The sequence below is a fragment of the Triplophysa dalaica genome, chromosome 5 (genome assembly GCF_015846415.1).
Source record: "Triplophysa dalaica isolate WHDGS20190420 chromosome 5, ASM1584641v1, whole genome shotgun sequence".
Classification (NCBI taxonomy): Eukaryota; Metazoa; Chordata; class Actinopteri; order Cypriniformes; family Nemacheilidae; genus Triplophysa; species Triplophysa dalaica.
Genome location: NC_079546.1, coordinates 13,018,935 through 13,039,535, shown reverse-complemented (window position 1 = coordinate 13,039,535; position 20,601 = coordinate 13,018,935). Strand labels below are relative to the sequence as shown.

Here is a 20,601-nt window from a genome sequence, read left to right as displayed (position 1 = left end):
CATGGGCGTGAATTTTTTATTTTAACTAAATCATTGTTGTTTCAAGTTAAACAAACTTTTACCCTAATCCACACCCTAATCTTATGCTAACGATCTAAACTACCCATGATTGTTAAAATTGCCAATAAAAATGATTGCATGATGACGTCGGACTGGAAAAACCAAGGATTTAGAGAGTGCCACTTAGAGAGACAATAGTTATTCTTATTTATTCTTGTGGGTCATACCATATTGCAATGTGGGGCCAAGTAATATAACTTTAGGCTTGAGGTTGTGACCAATTGTTCTCAAAACTGTTAAAAGAGTTGAAACAGTTTGTAGGGTTGTATTAGTGAGGCTGGCCAAGGTTATTTAGGCCGGTCTAGTAGTAACCTGGGGCGAGAGAGGTGTCAATGAGCTTAAAGTGTCTTAAAGCTTTCTTAAAAAGTTTTCTTTGTTAAGGTTGCCAAAATAATGTCTGTGAACTAGTTTTCTCTTTTTTGCACATTTATACCTACATGTTTCCTTTCAATTTTGCCATCAATTAAACACATTTTTTGGGGGACTTTAACCAGTGTCTTTCAAGCCTTCCTACCATCTCCCCATAACCTAAACGGGACACATAACAACATCACTGTTTGTATCTGGCAAAGCACCTTGCTACTACTTCTGATAACTGTATGGTTTTCACATTGCTATTTAGTCATTCAGAATGAATCTGGTCACGTGGTTCTTGCAAGATTGAAAACAACTACTTTCCATAATTTAATGAACCAGTGAACTGTGTTTGTTTTTCTACATGCTACTTGCATGGATGAGAGTGTGAAAACTGTTTTCTCACCTTCTCCACAGTCCTTTTCCTCCTCTTCAATGCTGCTTTTGATAGTATCATACTCCTCGTCTATGTTCTGGTTACCACGGATCTGGCTCAGCACACGCCTGGCCTTCTGGGTAAGACCCTTTTGGATGAGCCAGCGTGGGCTCTCTGGTAAGAATAGGAACCCAAGGAACTGCATCATAGCAGGAACCACGGAAAGACCCAACATATACCTACACAGACAAAAAAAAGAATGTTAAATCTTAAACTGTCTTTGAATGCAAAAATATTCAATTGCACCAGTTTACACATCTATTACCTGCTTAAAGGATCGTTTTTAGAATGATGACTATAAATAAAACTAAAAATATACAGTCTTAGCAACAACAACAGATGATAACTTTATGATTATACAAAGCAAGCTTGCTGCAGTTTTACATTTTAAATGCCCATTAAATTCAAATGGATTTTGATTGTCGGTGTTTAATCTTTAGTCAGTTGGTATAAAATTGTTTTAAAAATGATTCCGACAATATTTTTTTGTTGTTGTTATAGTTGTGGTTTGCACTATTCTATTATATTTAGATTTTTTTAACGATTTAGCGTAATTAGTGACAAACAATTGGCAATACACACCAGTTTATTTTAAAGACTTGAGAAATCTAAAAAAAACTATCAAAGGATTGAGAAGATGATCTCAGATTTCTTTTTTTATTTAAATTAAAAATATAAAAATGTATTTAGTATTAAAACAACTACAGAACCCATCCCGTAGATCTTTTTCAGATTTTCTTTCCCTCATGTTGAAGGGCGATATTCTGCAGCTGGTCTGGTTTATTGTGTATTGTTCTGAAGGTTTACTGTGCCAGACGGCAGACAGGATCTGGCTGATTCCTTCCATTCGGGTTGAGATTCACGTCAAACTGAGATAAACAAATCCACTGAGTGGATCTTTTATTGTATGATTCATCCATTCAGCATCCAGTTCCATTTAGCCAGAGACAGCTCGCCATAAGATAGTTATATAAAATCTGAACAAATAACAAAATTCAGATGGCACTAGGTCGATGCAATATAGTTTGCATGAAGTCAGGTTTTTCTCTGTAAACGATTCTTTGGAATTAGATTTTTTTTGAAAACCAATTATGTATTGTATTGACGCAGTGCACCCTGAAATTGACCATTGAACACCTTTAAACAAAATTTTGTATGTTAAAAGTAATAGACACCAATACTTTAAGCTGTATTTCACAGAAACAACTCATAAAACAATACTGTACTGTATATATAATCATAGCCATGGACGGTTTATTTACGTACTGCCTCAAGAAACATTGATGTTAAATATCTCAGTGTAAACACTTTGTTTGCCAACCCGATAAACACTTGTTTATTGTAATTGAATGCCATTTTTGCATATTTACAGTATTTCAGGAGATCCGCCTATGGTGGTGTCCTGATGCAAATTAGATTTCTTTCTGAAATGTTACATTGAATCTGAAACTTTGCTGAGGTTCACAATGTTTTCAAATGTACAGTTCAAGGATTTGTTTATTTGTTCCCTGGGATTTTAACCAATAACCTGTAGTATCGGTTGAGCCACAGTAACAGTGAAGCTGTAGAACATACCTCCAGCCCCCATGATGCATGTAGCTGAAGGCACCGTCTATAAGGCTTGCTATGAACTGGCCTGCTGTAATGAACAATGTGTTGATGGTGACCAGTCGTCCTCTTAGATGAGGTGGAGATGTTTCAGCGATGTACACAGGAACAGTCATAGAGGCTATACCTGAACAGATTAATTCATTCATTCATTACATTTTGATACTTTTGATGACTACAAACTACACACAGCATTGCAATGTTGGTAAATTCTGCTTGTAAAATAATAATTTTAATGACAAGTTACTGTATAACAAAAGAGCATGTTGCTGTAGCATACATAAAAAGGGTGTTGAGGTCATGAACATAAACAAAAATAATATTTTCAACATTATTTACAAAGCAATTAATCACTTTTCCAAATTAGAGAGCTTTAATCTTTAATTGATAAAATATTGTTTAGTCTTGTTTGAAAAGAGCGTTAGAATGAATAGTAATGAAACATAAGCACAGAAAAACATCATTTGCCCTCATGAGTATCAGTGCAACAAAAAAGAGGAAAGCTTAAACATATATTTTTGTCATTTAGCCTATAATTGTGCTATATTACCAATTTAAACCATAAACCATAACATAACAGGTTAAAGGCGTTTATCATTCATGTGCAACCTGGCATGTCTAGGACACGATAATAGCAAAGAGTCAGGCAGCAAAGAACAATATTTTAACAAATGACGACTTGAATTTATTAATTGCAAAGCTATTGTACAGCTCAGGGAACTTTAAATGTAGTGAGTTTAAACTCTTTTTAGGTTTCGCAAAAGAAGAAATGTTTTGGGAGGTTTGGGATTATGTAAACAATTGAAGGTGAGAAATGACTACATAAACCATTTATTTCATTTTAGTTTTTCTTGCGTGTGTATAATTGTGCGTACGGTACATACCAATAATGCTTTATGAGTCACCAACACAATTAATCCTCAAATACTGAAAGGTTTATTACATTGTAAGAGTTCTCTGAAGAACTACACACAAGACTATTTGACCTGCATAGTGAATATTCTTTGTGTGCCGATGTTCCCCATCAATCAAATGGGGTTTAAGAAAAGCCCAATGCTACAATCAGACCACCTGACCAATTACATCACAGAAGTGTCACGTTATGCAAATAATTTACAAGCAAGTTATTTGAGGAATCACTTGGATACGTAAATGTGTTTCCCCGATAACTCGGATTGGGAAAGGAGATACTGTAAGTAGCCTTTAATGTGATATGGCAGAATCAACGTTTCTCACGATATTTATAATAGAAGACAAACCAATAGTGCATGGCCACATTTATCTGACAAGGTCTACGACATCACAGCTCCCTATAAAGTCTATTAATAGCCCCAGTTCACTGCTTGCCGTCGCTCTCGTTGCCCGGCAGACAACGTACCTGTTGCCATGGGAACGCCTCACTGCTGCCTCGCAAGGAGGTTAATCAATACCGTGAGACAACAGTTGTTATTGGCGTATCATTTACGCTTTGAAAAACGCAGACTTCAAATGGGTGACGTATACGTATTCTCTCATACAAAAGTGTTTGATGCAGGTCATGCAACATTGCTGTTTGGAAGCTGTGTACTATTATGTTTTTGTTTTTTTATGTGGATAATATTATGAGCAGACATGTAGTAGATATATATCTGTCATTATAACCACGATGTAAACAGTGGAGAAAAACAATTTAGTCATTTGCTGATTTAACATGGTCTCCCTTACCAACTTGCGGTCAGCTGGTTTGGCTTGTAAGGCAGCTTGTCATTCTGATGAAAAATTCCCATAATCATTAAAACAGATCAGCCTAACCAGCTTGGCGATCTGAATGAGACATGCTTGAAGCAGATTGCTGTTATGTAGTGAAAACACACTGTTATTACGTAAGTGCTGAAGGGTCTGAAGCACGCATACAGTTCATTTAATACCTTTATCCCAATGCTTAAAATAGCTGATTATGTGTTCATGCAATAAAACCACATCTCATTCCTAGAACCTTTATCATTTTCAAAAAGTGAAAGCTACACTGTTGCGATGAATTTCTAATGAATCATTCTCTTAAGAGCAATAGCTTTTTGTGTATCTCTCATAAGCAAAGCAATTTGTGCAATGCACTTGAGTAACTGTAAACAAGTTGCTAAATAAATCATTTCAATCCAGTATGTATGGTGTTCAGTTACATCGCAACTGCTTGTGGACAGTAGAATGACAAAATGCTTCATGATCTGAAGTTGCATTGGATAAAAGCATGTGCTAAAAAACAATGCAATTGTAGACAGCGTCAATAGGATAAAAAATAATGCTAAAATCAGTCGCATTATTATGTTCCTCAAGACCTTCCGGTGCCAATACACATTGATGGCCATCAGCAAATCTGTTGCTCTTTCAAAAAATTCACCTTAAAATATGAGTATCAAGTATCTACTCACTGACACAAAACACAATATACAATGTCTTAAGACTGCGAAATACACTACATAAAAACATCAGTATTTTATCTGTAGAAATGGAACAGTCAGGTAGAAGATGTGTGCTTGTTTATATCCATTGACGATATCAAAGATGTTTTTTTCTTTGGTTTACTGTTCTTCATCAGCCGAACGTGGGGACGGATTCATTATTGGGAGAGTCCACGCTGTAAACAAAGTGGGAATGAAGCCATTGGATGTCCTTTCTTACCAGTGACAGTATCTTGAAGCCAAAACCCATCCAAGTCAACTGCCTCTCCCAGACACACACAGTGGGAGGCCAACCCTGGCCTTTCACTGCAGAAGGATTGTGGAGTCATGGAGACAGCAGTCGAGACAGCTTAACTTCTCTGATCACACCATTGGCTTAGACGTCATCAGGCCAACTGAACTGCTAGTTTACACCATCTGGGATTTAGAAGAAAGGTCTGTGCCCAGACTGAAGGGTGAGGACAGGGTTTTTCCTGGCTCAAAATGAGGCGGAGGTGGTGCCATCCTGATCTTGTAAACACACATAGGCCTACCGTACCTTTAAGTGGCTTCAACAAAGTGACTTTGAAATATTAAAAGTTCAAATTAAATTAGAGGAAAATGACAATTATTAAGTTATATAAAACATTTTTATTTGACCAAACAGACATTAATCAAATAAATATTTGTATCATTTTTAACTAACTTTTCAGCCCAAAATAGCCAACTGAATTAACCAGTCTTACTTAGTAAGCAAAGCTCATTGATCACACCTTGCATTCTCTGCAGTTCACTTTAAATGATTCAATGATATCTTGTTTTCCCTAGTGACTGAAAAGTTAAATAGTTTAAATGAATTGGTTCAAATGAGTCTTTCGTCTATGAGTTGCTCTGCACGCAATGTGCGTTCATACTGCCGAACTCACTTCGTACAGTATATGCTGATTCAACGATCCAACTGCAAATCTAACGATATTACAATGATGTACGTCATGTTTATTTAAGAAACTTCAATAAATTAAACGTACTTGGATGCAAAACAAACAGACGTGAAACACAGCCAGCTCTTGTTCTGCAACTCTTTTTAGCGCCTAAGTGTGATGATAACAGTGTATCCACTGTGGGGTAATGCCTCAACTTGAGTTACAAATGACAGAGTTTTGGCGAGAGACTGAGGCGGCACGACATTTGACGGATACGGCCGCCTCCAATTTCTCTATGCAGGAAAAACCCTGGAGGAATTATGTGAATCCTTCGGGATGAAGTTTCTGACCTGTGTTTGTGACTTTACTCGACTTTTAGAGGGGACTATCTGATTTTAAGGAAGATTTTACTATCCACTAGAAATAAAGAAGATAATAGGCTTGGAAAAAATATGATTCATTTTTATGGTTCCACTGACCTCGGATCTGCCCTTTACTGTTATAGTGTTCTCATAAAGGTCAGTTCAAAAATAATTGGGCTCAATCGCTTGAACCAGACATTTTGTCTTTCTTCTGAAGAAAAAGCCCAGGTAACATTACAGGTAAACTACGAGGTAATTTGTGAAAAGTATTTTACAGTGAAATTAGACTTGTTAATGAAACGAAAAAGCTTTAATAAGACATTTGTGAAGAAAGCGTGAGTGACGCTTGTTGCTGGTGCAAAATTTGTCATCATGTTGTGAATATAGTTGCTTGTATGTTGTTATGTGTGTGGGTTTCAAAATCTCATTAATATTTTATGTCCTTATATGGCTAGGTCTTGCCTTTAAAACAAGTATATTGATTTTTCTTCTGATTTAACATGCGGAAAGCACCAACAATGATGTTTGAGAAATGTGCACTTAAAATATAGATAAATAGAGACTATTAGTATAACGATATAATAGGGATGGCCATTACATTTTCTTAGAGAGCATGTCAGGGATTGTTTCACAATCCCTTCTTGTCTTGGGAGTCACGATAAACAAAAATGAACTATTAACTTTATGCATTAAATTGAAAAAATCTATACTTTGGTCAAAATTGTTGTTTCTCTAATACATTTCAGACAGCATACATTCATATCATCACATATCAAATTACATATTACAAAACGACAAAAAAAAAATATTTAGCTATATTTTTTGGTTATATTGCCCAACCCTAACTGGGAGAAAGGTAAAAGTGATTCACTGTATCTGAGCAACCAAGATCGCATACACAGGACAATATTAAGCTTGAGAAAATACCAGTCTTCCCTGATGACTGTGTGTAATCCTGTACAATAAGTAATAAGCCAAATTGCTTTTGTGAACACTCATGGGACATTTGACTCGTTCTTGGAAGCACTCATGGAACATGCATTAATGAGAAATTACACTTGCAGCAAGTGGAGCTCTGTCAGTCTAACCACCCAATCAAATCGTGTGAATCCTTATGATTCTGATCTAGTAATTGCCTTCGTTAAAAATAGTTCTGAATTTTCAATGAGGCACGGCATGAAATCTTATCAAAGCCTATGATCTTATACACACGTTATGGCCTACACACTCTTTCAAGTGAAGTAATTATACAGGCTGCCTATAATCTTTTAGAATAATCAGGCATATTGAAATCACATCAAAGAAGTTAACTTGTGCTTTTGTTGAGTCATAATGTATTTCTTGGAGAAGTGAAATACTTAAATCCAAGCAAAGAAAGCATACAAAATAATAGCTTTATTTGTGCTAGATTGGAACTCAATACATTGGAAAAGACAATTTAAAAGAGTAGGTCTTCAATTAAATTCAGAATAACACTATTGATATATAGGTTGGCTTTAATTGAGCTGACAAACATTAAGACATAAAAACGTGTTGAACAAGCTAATAAAATGTTTAAGGAAAACAGATAATTACATGATATGTACTATGCCACTTGTTTTTTTATAAATACTACAAATAGTTAAAGGAGTCATACTGTGTGACACATGTAAAACAAATATTATCGTTTCTTTGAGATGTAATGCAATGTGTATACACGATTTAAGGTTAAAAAACTCTGTATTTTCTACACACCGTGCATGTTTGTGTCTCCTCTCATGTGTTCGTCACTGAAATGCTCAGATTTTTAAAAAAGCGAGGTGTGCTATAATAGGCCAGTTAACCAGTTCGTAGTGATTGGTCAAATACTGCAAGCGTGTGACAGAAATGTAACTCCTCCTAACAAATTTGGAACATCAGGTACACCCACCTTACTTACGTAAACATTTGGACGGTCTTAGTCAAATCATACCAAAAACTGACTTTTTGACGAATATTACAAGAGGCGTTTCAAGCAGGTCTGGGTGAGCATTCGCTTTTAGATAGAATGTATCTTTTGTTCAGACGCTTTCCTTTTTGCAATTTAACATGTCTAATACATGCATGGGCAACTCATAACACACCAAAGACACAGAAAAACACGTATCCACGCCATGTGACCCCTTTAAATGCAATTATGTCAAATATGTAATCATTTTAAATCGAAGAATTCTCCAAAATTACGCATTCAATATCTGAATGCTCTAATATTAAACAAATAATGTACAATATGTCTGCATTAAAAAAACAATATCATCCATAATTAATAAATGCACTGTAAAAAAATCGGATTTCAAGATGTTCTCCTAACAAAGGAAACAATGTAACTTGAACAAATATTTATTAGAGTCTATTATACTTGAAGGCTTTTCACACTGATCCAAGAAATCTCTTTGTTTGAGCCTTGTGAAAGTGTTGGCATGTGTTGAATTGGTGTGAAATAACCTAAAATAACAAAAGCATTGCATAAATGAGCATATTTACGTATCTAAATGTTTAAACAATCAAAAAAATCTTATTGTATATGGTTGCCATGTTTTTATTCTGTTTCTCAACTATTTATTTAATCTTTACAGTGTGCTAATGAAGCATGTTGGTTTATGTTAACTATTGTAAACATTATTGTAAAGTGTTTTATAGCATCTTACTGTGGCAGTATAATAAAGAGGACACATTCCAGGTTTTATTTATATGAGTTCCTTTTATCCATGTTGGCCACTGTCAAAGTATCTTGTTGAGTGAACTTTGACACCCAACACTCAATATAAACATCAATAACTTAATTAAAAGTCTGTTTGAGACAATAAAGAGAATTTAATTGTTAATAAAATGGCAGCATTGGGCACACAAATATGTGGTATAGCAAATAAACGGGATATCTGGATTTATTTAAAGGGATACTTCACCCAAAAATTAAAACTCTGTGATCATTGACTCACCTTCGAGTTGTTCCAAATCTTTATCAATCCCTTTGTTCTGATGAACACAGAGAGAGAAATTTGGAAGAATTCTAATAACCAAACATATCTTGCCCCCCATTGACTCCCATAACAAATACAATGGTAGTCAATGGCTAACTCTGTCTGGTTACAAGCATTCTTCCGAATACCTTTCTCTGTGTTCATCATAAGAAACTCATACAGATTTGGAACAACTCGGAGATAATGACAGTAAATGATGACAGTATTTAATTTTTTATAATTTTTATAGTATAACCAACATGACTACTTTACACAAATGAAAGTAATGTTTAACACGGAGAGCTAGAAAATATATCAGTTTCATCGTTCATCAAACATGTTTATTTTAACTTTCCTGATGTCAAAAGCACACTAAAGTTGTGAACCAGCAGCGGGTGCGTCTTATACTTACCAAGCCCAATTCCCACTATAAGCCGTCCAACCAGCAGTGCTTCTTTATTCGGAGCAGATCCCAACACTATTCCCCCGACGGAGAAGATGAAGCTGGCCAAAAGGATGCACACCCGCCGCCCGAACAGCCCGTTGAGGCACCCCCCGAGCAGCGCCGACACCGCCGCCGCGGCCACAGTCCCGGACACGAGCAGCTCCTGCCATAGGGCAGTGATGTTCATGTCCCTCTTAAGCAAAAGCATCGCTCCGGAAACCACCCCCATGTCATAGCCGAACAAAAAGCCGCCGATCGCGGAGAAAACGGCCAGCACGTAGACAAAGCTCGGCGTGACATCCTGCTGGAACTGTTTGCGCGCAGCCCGCTCCAGGTCCGCGGTGGGCGCGGCGGGTGTGTGCGCGGTGCTGCTGATGCTGGCGCTGGACGGAGCCTTGATGAGACTCCGTTCTCCATCATCCGATGCTCGCTTTCTCCTCTCGCCCATCAGATTGCTCATACTACGTAGATTATAGTCATCGCTAGATTTGCGGGACATAAGTGAAAACCCGCAAGAATAAAATGTCCACAAAGAGTCAAAGGTGATCAACTGGAAAAGTAGGCAGACGTGAGTCCAACTCGATGTTTTGGTCTGTTGTTGGTGAGATTTTATAAGCGGTCTACACAGGTTGACTCCTCATAAGTTATCCCACGGCTCAGTGTCTGAAGTCTGAAGGATGAGACAGTGTATGGAAGACCGTTTTGGCAAATATTTATTTAGACGTAACGTGTACAGACGTTAGCGCATGTACGCGTTATTGCGCCTAAATACGTAATTTCGTGTACTTACGTTAGACACGTGGACGCCTAATTGCGTGTTTGACAACTCCCATTGTAAAAATAAAACTCACATCAAGCAATTTAGCACTTACTATTTTTTTTAATAAGGCATTCCTTGTTTACGCTTCATTATTATTTGTTTGCTATTAAGGCCCGTTTTAATTATATCACGTTGCTTTATGACATGATGATTATTTTTATTACATTTTTATATTCAGAAAAATCTGTTAAAAATATAGCATATATGTTACACTCCTGTTATAATAAATTTGAGACATTATAAGACACAATAGACCAAAACAAGCAACAAAACAAAAGAAAATTGGAATTATTTATTAGGCAATACTACCATTTACAAGACTACACTCATTTACCAACACCAATGGCATTTAATGGTCTCTGGGTTCTGTAAAGCAGAACAACACAGCTTCTGTATTATACAGAAATGTTAAGTAACAACATACTATATATGCATATTAAGAAAACATTATGCACATAAGGTAAATACATGAATATAGAATATATATGCAGTTGCATTACAAATATCAATGCTCGGGTGGCACGAGCACCATATGAAACACAGAACTATGAAAAACAGAATGTCCAGTCCCATATAACAACAAAGCACAACAGTGTGGTGAACTTCATCCGGCGCTGTGCAGACTGATCAGCGTACATCATCAAAGTACCGCAAGTCCAGCATGACAACCTCAATTCCGTTTCAAAATGTGCAGAGCTTCGAATTTTATGCGAGCGTCTATGGTTAGCCAATGTAACTTCATGAAGAGAGGAGTGACGTGTGCTCTCTTCAGTTCATTGAAGTCCACTCTTGCCACGGCATTCTGGATCATCTTTAGAGTGGTTGTGCAAGCTGGAAGTCCAGCCAGTATCGTATTTTAATAGAGCAGTCTGGACAAGACAATGGACTAGGAGTTGTGCAGCATGCTCGGACAGGAAAGTTCTCCCCTGAGTCCACACTTGGTGATGTCAGGAAGTGAAACCTTGTAGGGTACTAGGCATGAGTCCACAAAGGTACATGAGAGCACATTTTGGAACTTTGTAATCACTCCCGCAGTACTTTGATGTCATACACTGATACGCCAATTGTCTGTGCATCCGTAAAGGAAGCGTGAATTAAAATCACAATTTTAACCCAAGCTTTTGTTATATAAGAAGGAATTGTATTCACTCTATCATCATGTAAGTGTTAGAACTGAAAATGCCCTTGTTACTGAGATTACAGCAGTTATTGACACCAGCCCCAGTGAACGCCAGGTTCTGGAATGCACCTATCTATGACAACATTGATATGTTGAACACCGCCTCCACAGAAAAAAATAATAAAACTAGTTCTACAGTCCCGCCTACTGGTCCGCACATGACAATTCTGAAGTAGCACAGGTGACGTGGAACCAGATAGAGCTAGTAAGCAATAAACAAAAGATAGCTAATATTGTGCCAACCCTGGTTGTGGAAGAATTTAGTAGCTGCATAACCTTCCTTCGGATTTTGACATTAGGAATTTGTGGGTAAAGTTTAGGTTTAGAGAATTTCCAGCTCATGTGAGAAAAACATGGATCGTATGTTCGTTTCATTTCTCCGAGGATTCCTTCGTGGACAAGGAAGAGATCGACACTGGATTTGTGGAATGACTAAAATTAAAAAGCAGTGTTGTCAATATTGGATCCGATAGGAGTGGTGCAGCAATCTTTTGTGAGTAAAACATTTTTGTGCTATGCGTCACTATTACTTTGTGAGAGATTGTGTTTCTCTCAGTTTGGGGTTGAATCTGACTTACTCCTAATGCCAAATATTATCTTTCCCTACAAACCTGTTTGATTGGTTATTTAAACATGACTGCCCTTCTGCCTGTCAAAGTTGCGTTTGTTTGATTAATAATGGATTTATTCCCTAACAGGTCTTGACATCAATCTTTTCTGTTGTAAGCTGCTTCAATATAAAATTGTTTGTTCTGCTCTTTAGCATTCGAGTCTAACAAGAGTCAAGGGTCTTGAAGGTAATACTTAAAGATTAACAAAAACAAAAACAATATTTATTTGTAAGAAAGGCACATAATTAAGCTTACTAAGCATACATAATAAGGCTTATTAACAATATAGCCTACTGTATTAGGTCGAAATTATGCTATCTCATTTGTTGGTTAAATAATATTATAATACACAACATAATAATTATATTATCATAATAAAACATTAACAATGATCTATTTTGGCAGATATAATATTATTATTCGATGAATGAAAATAACCCTGGCCACAACATCCTTCGTTTATCCTACTGATGTAAATCTGTGTCAACTGATGTGTATTTAGATAGTGCTTACCTTTACGGAAAACGGATGACATAGGCACACGTGCAAAGTCAAGCATGAATCACACGTGGTTACATAAATGATGAAGTCATGACTATATGCTTAATACATTTCAAGATTTTTTCCCGTTTTGACACTTGCCATGACAACGTCTTTACGTGCAATAACACGTACACGCCTTACATCGCCAGTACACGTTAGGTCTAAAGACTTTTTGCTAAAGTGGCCTTCGATAATAGTGATGAGAGAAGAGGCAAAGGTAAAGCTCAGTGTCATTGTGACTGCCATGACGTCAAACAGCTACACACCAACATACACATGTGCAGTACATGCATTTTAGATATGGATAATACAAATGTGATATCATGTTATTTGTCATTATGTTATAAGCATGTATGTTTGATATATTTTGAAACATTATAAAAAAGTGGAAAAATGCAGCAGAGTATTCAACATAGTTGTCCATTTTTTCAAACAACAGAAGGCATTCCAGGACTGACCATTTTTTTTTTGTCTTTAAATATTCATTTTGGCTAATGGTAGTACGTTTACGCTTCTCTAGACATACATAAAAATCGGTTACAAAATAAGTAGTGAACATCTGACCTACACTGTTGCCCCAGAACAGACAACACGTGCAGTAATATAAATTCAGAAATTGTCATCTTTTATGGCAAGCATTTGAGTATTTTTGTAACAATGGTTATTATTGACGATAATGACTTTGTACAAAACCACAAAGAAATGTGCTTCTAAAAATGATTTTCTAAAGTATCTGACACCTCCTGTGGGTTTTTTACATAATTATCCAGCAATTTGCAGAAACTGACTTAATGCTATAACGCAGTAGTGTCGAGATTTCTGAGGAATTTCTTGCATGTACTGCCATTTTGGAATCGTTTAGCCACATTTTAATGTGAATCCAATCTGGGCAATTCTAGTGTCATTCTTTAGAACATGGCTGTGGCTATATCTATGAGCTGTCTGATCTGACATTACTTTTGGTATTAAACCATACTAAATTATACAGGAATAATACAAATTAAGGATGGTTTCCTGATAAAAACCTTTTTACAGTGTAGATATAACAATAATTACATTAATTTTCATTACCAAACAGTCAATCATAGTACTACTGCAGATGATTTAAGTTCCATTTTTAACATAAATCCTTACTAGTTAACATTAAAATCATAAATCAAAAATTAGTTAACACTTTAGAATAAGGACCAATTATCACTTTTAAATAGTTGCTTATTAGATGCCTATTTTTTGCATCTTGGCTGTTTATTAGTACTTATAAAGCACATATCCAACATGACCATATTTAACTTCCCCAATCATACCTAATACCTAAACTTAACAACTACCTTACTAACTATTAATAAGGAGCAAATAAGTAGTTTACGGAGGCAAAAGTCATGGTTTATTAATACCTAGAATTGGACCTTAAAATAAAGTGTGACCAAAATTTGATTTATGTGAAGGCAATTAACTCTAGCAAAGAAATGATAAATTAATCTTTTAAAATTAAGGACCTGCTCAAATTAAGTATCTTTAAAAAAACTAAATGAATGTGGTTAAAGATATATGTTAAAAGTGGAATGTACAAATTCATATTTAAATTTTTGAATTGTGATAATGGGTCTTATATGTTGGAAATTTTGTGAAGCAAATCAAATCATTATCATTTATATAATCATTTTTTTTCTAATAAATAGGCAGAATTGGTTTTATTCAAGTTAGCATTTGTCTGATGCACATACAAATAATGAATTATTTTTATCACCAGAAGCTTCTCTTGACCTCTGTGGGCAGACTTTCTAAATAAAAAATTTAGTGATTTTTAGAGGCTTGTTGGTTTCCATTTTTTCCAACAGGTGGCAGTATGTCTATTCTCCAAGACGTTGGCTTTTCCTATGTAAACGTTTTTAAGAGTCCACAATCAGTCTCTGAACTTCTAATGCGTGGTCTGGCATATTGAATGATTGTCCAGTTTTTACAAGGTTTTGAAAATCTTGTGCCAGAACACATTATTTTCAGCAGTGCAAAAAAATGGTGAAAAAGGTGACCTGTGAAATTTTCTAAGGGGACAAGTCAGTCCATTTAGCATAAGCATCTGTAACTTTATCAGCTTGAGTGTTTGGTGTTTCAAGAGCGACAGTCTCCATGATTACCAAAATAATCTGATAGAGGACACACTGAAAAAAATGATATACCCACGCAAATCAGTTCAATTTTACTCACATATATTAGATAGCTAAGTAAACTATATGCAAACTTACTGAATTACTACTCAATTAAATTAAGGTAACAATTTGCACTTAATTAGATTGAGTAGTTTTTTATTCTATGTTTTCAAGTAAAAAGTACCTAAATTTATCAGACATGGGTCAATGCACTAAAATAAATTAGATAAAGTCTACCTAATATTTCTCAATAATATTACTTATAAAAATGGAGTAATATTAGTTAATATAACCGACAACAGTTCATATGCTTATTATGAATGATAAATATTGAATTATTAAACATATGACTTATTCAGATAAGCTTGAATTGACCTTAAAATGGTCAGAAACAGGAGATCGCATCAATTTCTTTTATTGACCAAATAAAAAACTTCTAAAAAAAACCTTTTTGATAAAGAACACAAGATTAATTTGAGTCACCATTATTGTGATCAGTGTTCACTTTAGTTGAGCTCTTGACTCTTGCACTTCACAAAGTTAATTCTCTTTTGTCAATCAAAGCAGTGTTTCATGGACCACAGTTCTGTGTTAATAACACTAAAAATTTGCTGCAGAAATTTAATACAACACATCATAAAAAAAAGTAAATGCATTTTTAAGTGTTTTTTAAGGAGTGTTAATGCGTATGAGAAGGATTCTACGATGAAATGACAAAATAAAGTTAACAGGAAATGTACCATGTAGAAATGTGTGCGTTTAGATTACACTATGAGATCAATATTAATCATTCATTCGTGATCTTCCTCAGTAAGTTTTGTCTTGTCAAGATTCCTGTTCATAGTTATTTGTTAGATGGGTACTCTCTGGTTGTCCCCCACGTGGGAAGTCTTTTGTTTTTGGTGTATCCCCAAGATGGGTGTCCCCCATCGTGGGTTTTCTGTTTATTTGATAATAAATATATTTGTTTCTGTCACCTGCTGTCTGCACCTGGGTCCTCATTTGAATTTCATGGCAGATATTTTGGTTTCAGTAAAACATGTGTAAGGGTCAAGAGCTCATCTAAAGTGAACACTGATCACAATAATGGTGACATCAAATTAATATTTAGTTTATTGTCAAAAAGGGGTTTTGTAGATGTTTGTTATGTGGAAAATAAAAGCAATTGATGCAATCTGACCATTTTTAGGTCAATTCAAGTTCCTCTGAATAAGTGGAACTTATTCAGGGACTTAAAATGAAAGGACCTTAAAATGTTTAACATCTTTTCAAATGTTTTTATGTTTCATCATCAAACTATAGAGTGGAGTATCGATAACAGTATTGATAATACCGATATCGATAAGCAGTATCTCTAAATCTTAACTAGTAAATCTTAACGATACACATCCCTACTCCTTTATATCTCTTATTTGTTGCTGACATCATGTGGTAAAGTGTTGCTGTTGAGAAGGGGAGAAGACTCAACGTTTTTGATTAAAGATAACAAGTGCAAATGAATTGAAAAAAATATTTGTGTGTATGGAGTAATCCTTTATAATAATCACTGCAACAGTGTGTAAAACACTTATAATGTTCCTGTTTGATGCATGGGGACTCATGATCTTCTTTTGTCTCATATCTCCTGGTTGCCAATGGTCAAAGTCAGTGTGTCGCACATTTCTGACATAAAACAGTGGAGTTATGTATCTTTTATACATGTATAATAGGAATGAACAAACCAGACATTTGGTAACACCTTCAAGCACATGGAGATCGAGCATAAACAAGCAGATGTACAAATGCACCGAATCCTATAAGGGAATTATTTTTACCATGTATTTTCTAAAAATAAATATGAGGGAAAAAAACGAATGAATATTAACATATTTAATGTACACTACACTGTAAAAAATGATTTTAAGGCTTTGTAAATAAAACTAAAAAAAATGTAATTTTTGCAAAGAGTAATTTTGTGAAACTGACAGAGTGTGTCTGCCTCCCGGACCGTGCAGGGAAGAATATTCCAAAGTTTAGGCGCTAGTTAAGAAAACGATCTACCACCTGCACTTGATTTTGAAATTCTAGGTATTACCAACTGACAGGACCCCTTAGAGCGTAATGTACGTGGAGGTCTGTAATACAATAGAAGTTCATTCAAATACTGCGGCGCTAGACCATGTAGGACTTTATAGGTAATAAGCAAGATCTTAAAGTTAATGCGATGCTTTAGGTAACCAGTGCAAGGTTGACAGAACCGGGGTTATATGCTCATACTTTTTTGTACGTGTAAGAACTCGAGCTGCCGCGTTTTGAACCAGTTGCAGATTTGGAATAGGCCCGCAGGGCAACCACCTAGAAGTGCATTACAGTAATCTAGTCTTGATGTCATGAATGCATGAATTAATTTCTCTGCATCTGACAGTGACAGCATATGACGTAATTTAGATATATTCTTAAAATGGAAAAATGCAATTTTACAGGTGTTGGCGACATGGCTTTCAAATAAGAGAGTACTGTCGAATACAACGCCAAGATTCTTAGCTGATGACGAGGATTTTATTATTAAACATCCGAGTTGTCACGACTGTAATTCTCTATATTTTCTGCACATTTGAAATGTTTGGAGTCTTCGGTGATCTTTATTCTAACGTTAGTAAACAATCTCCAACAATCTAGTTTTACATAAAGACACAATAAAGTGAATTTGTTTGTTACTTTACCCGTGTTATATGTTTTGTTCGATTAGATGTTATTCGATATACACTGTAAAAATGTATTCTTTGTCAAAGTAGATTTCATGAAATTAATTGAGTAAACATTACTTAGTACAACTGTGTTCTTGTTTTTTTTAACCAAAATTTAAGTTAAAATTATAGAAATATCTCAGAACTCTAAATGCACAAATAATTGAATGAATTCGACTTAATTGTATCATGTTCAACCCACTTAAACTTGTATGAAGGATCTTTACTTAATTATTTTGTGGTGAAACTACATGAATTATTTAAATTAAAATCCCTAACTGAGCAGTGAATTTAGAGTTCCCAGCATGCTCTGCATGTGACTGCATTAGGAGAGTCATTTTTATTAAAAAGTGCTATTTTATGTGCTTTAGAATGAAATGAAAGACTTGATAGTGTTTATTGTTCCATTGTCTTTAAGATTAAGAAGATATTATTTTTGTATTTCTGAGTTTCGTGGTTACCATCTTTCAGAAGAGTGCTGCTTGTACTTAGTTTGTGGGAGAGCTTGTACAGTGTTTTTTCAGTGAACAGCAATGCTGCTAATGTCAGTACTGAGTCAACTGTCAGCTTACTTGTAAATCGTTTATGTTGTGAACAATAATAAATGTTAAAATGAAGTTAAAAAAGATCAAGAAATTAAATCCAATGCTCAAATGAGTAATTCTCCTTCATCTTTTAAAGTTTATCATGTGACCTGCTTAAATAATTAAGGTAGTTTTACTTGATATATTCATGAAATATTGCGTTTAAAATATGCTCCAAAGTACTTAAAAATATTTTGTGTAATACTGTTACCTTAATTTTTTTAAGTAAATATCTGTGTTATTTTTTACAGTGTACTTATGCTGTATGGTCAAGGAGGGATTCTTACGATATAACCGTTATAACATTACACGACATCTTCGAAACGTGATATACGTTTCTGTTTGATAACTGTTGTAGTTTTGTATGGTTGTGCATTCTTAAATGAAGAAACGTGACGAGTATTTTTGATAGTCATACAAGACCACATCTACACTTGACGCGAGTGGCGCGAGGCATGATGCTAATAATGACGGTTATAATATCTTTTCGCGTCTGATGTTAAAAATAGTGCTTCGGATTTGAACATGTCATTACAGATTGCGGTTTCGTTTTATCACGTTTGTATGTGTAATCTCATTCTGGGTGCTGCAAATATCGTATAACATATTTGGTTTATAGATAGTATTTTACAGTTTACTAATTACTTCTTTTTATGTTTCCTTAATAGCAGATTATATCTCTCATGTGGATCCTGTCCAGTGTGTTTTACTTGTTCTAGATCACTTGAAAGGGACCAAACACAATTCATTTTTGTCTTCATTCCACATTGGGGTACAATAAATTAATCAAACTTTTTAGAATGACTGAACTGAACTGAATGTTGTCATTGGTGTTCATATAAAGAGATTCTTTAACAAAAAATGTTTTTTGTCTTTACAGGTAAAGGAGGAATTCCGTAGAATTACTGCCATTTCTCTGGAAGAAACCTTTATATCTAAACTAGATGGCTAGACGCCAAAACTCTTGGAGCTTATGAAAGCTAAGGGAGGTGTTGCAGGACTCAAGATTCAGCCTATACTCAATGTATTGACCTAGGTATGTGACGAGTAGCTGTATAAACCAGGGAATTATAGTTTTATGTTGCTTTTGTATTGGCTGCTATAATTTGTGTGTTATTAAACAAATCTGATGTTTTTGCTATTGTTGAGTAGTTTTGAGCTCAGTTTTAAACATAGTTACACATATTTGTTTCATTACATACATGCCTTTTTGGAAGGAGGAGGCAGGGACTAACAACAGGTTAATGCACTGATATTTAATAAGAAAACAACATGATGTGCAAATTGCCATAAAAAACACTTTTAAGCCCGAAATAGAACACATTCTTTTAGGAATAGGGAACATTGTCCTTAGTTCAGTATCTGCTATTCTGTCTGCTTTCCTTTGGAAAACAGTGTTCTTTTATCATGAATATAAACACATCCATTCCTCCACACTCTATTTTACTTACCGAAGTTACTGAAACATTTTGAAACGGTTATATATTTTAAAACTATATATTTTGGAAAAGGCTTTTTTGACTATTAATAAAGGTTGTTTGGATCAAATATACTGTATAGGCATTGTTTACTAATGTATGTTCGGAGATGTGCCAGACGACCTATTCAAAGACAGCAATCTAAGTCCCAGACATATTAATGGGTAAGTTTACCCCAAAAAACAAATTGCTGTTCATTTGCTCACCAGAGAACAGAGAAGAAGATTTTTAGCAAAAAACGCAGTCCCCAGTGATTCAGATAATGCAAGTTTGCAGGTTCTGCCTTTTGGAGTGTTCTAAAAGCAGATACATTCAGCAGTAATCTCCACAGTTCCTGGTGACATATTGACGTCTTGTGCAGCAAATTTATTTGTTTTTGGAGGAAACTGAACGTTTCTTACAACAATGTTATAATCTACAGGCTCTGCCAAATGTGCAGATTACACCTGAAATGTGTGCCCTATAGAGCGGTGCCGTTCAAGTTTAAACTGTGAAGATTGGCAGTTGTCTTGTAATGTAGCAGTTTGGATCAGTTTGGTTTGTTATAAGTTGCTCATGCATGTATTAGACACATAAAATTGCAAAAATGTAAGTGTCGGAAACAAAAGATGCATTCTATCTAAAAGCAAACTCTCACCCAGACCTGCCTGAAACGCCTTGTGTAACCACACCCCCAATAATCTACATCATTTCGTGGTATGACCTGACTAAAATCGGCAAAATCTAAACGGAAGTGTAGTGGACGTACTTGTAAATCAAATTGTATCGTCACCGCCGCAGCCATGTCGCGGAGACGCTGTGTGTTTCGTTGCGAATAGAAAGACTCTTTGTTTGCCCTGCCAAAAGATGAGACAACTGAAGAAACTCCAATGTCTTGGAGAACTGAGAGTGAGTAAATAAACAGCAAATGTCCATGTTTGGGTGAACTA

At 35.4% G+C, this 20,601-nt stretch overlaps 1 protein-coding gene across 1 annotated transcript in view; it reads right to left on the bottom strand.

Moving 5' to 3' along the window:
* Positions 1 to 10,220, bottom strand: part of LOC130420552 (proton myo-inositol cotransporter-like) — a 56,468-nt gene extending 46,248 nt beyond the window's left edge. The window contains exons 1-3 of the mRNA XM_056747888.1: positions 9,551 to 10,220; positions 2,426 to 2,585; positions 821 to 1,029 (exon numbers count right to left, since the gene is read on the bottom strand). Of these exons, the coding sequence (XP_056603866.1) occupies positions 821 to 1,029; positions 2,426 to 2,585; positions 9,551 to 10,082 (901 nt within the window). The 5' untranslated portion in view covers positions 10,083 to 10,220. The remainder of the gene's footprint in view (positions 1 to 820; positions 1,030 to 2,425; positions 2,586 to 9,550) is intronic.
* Positions 10,221 to 20,601: the final 10,381 nt, after the last annotated feature.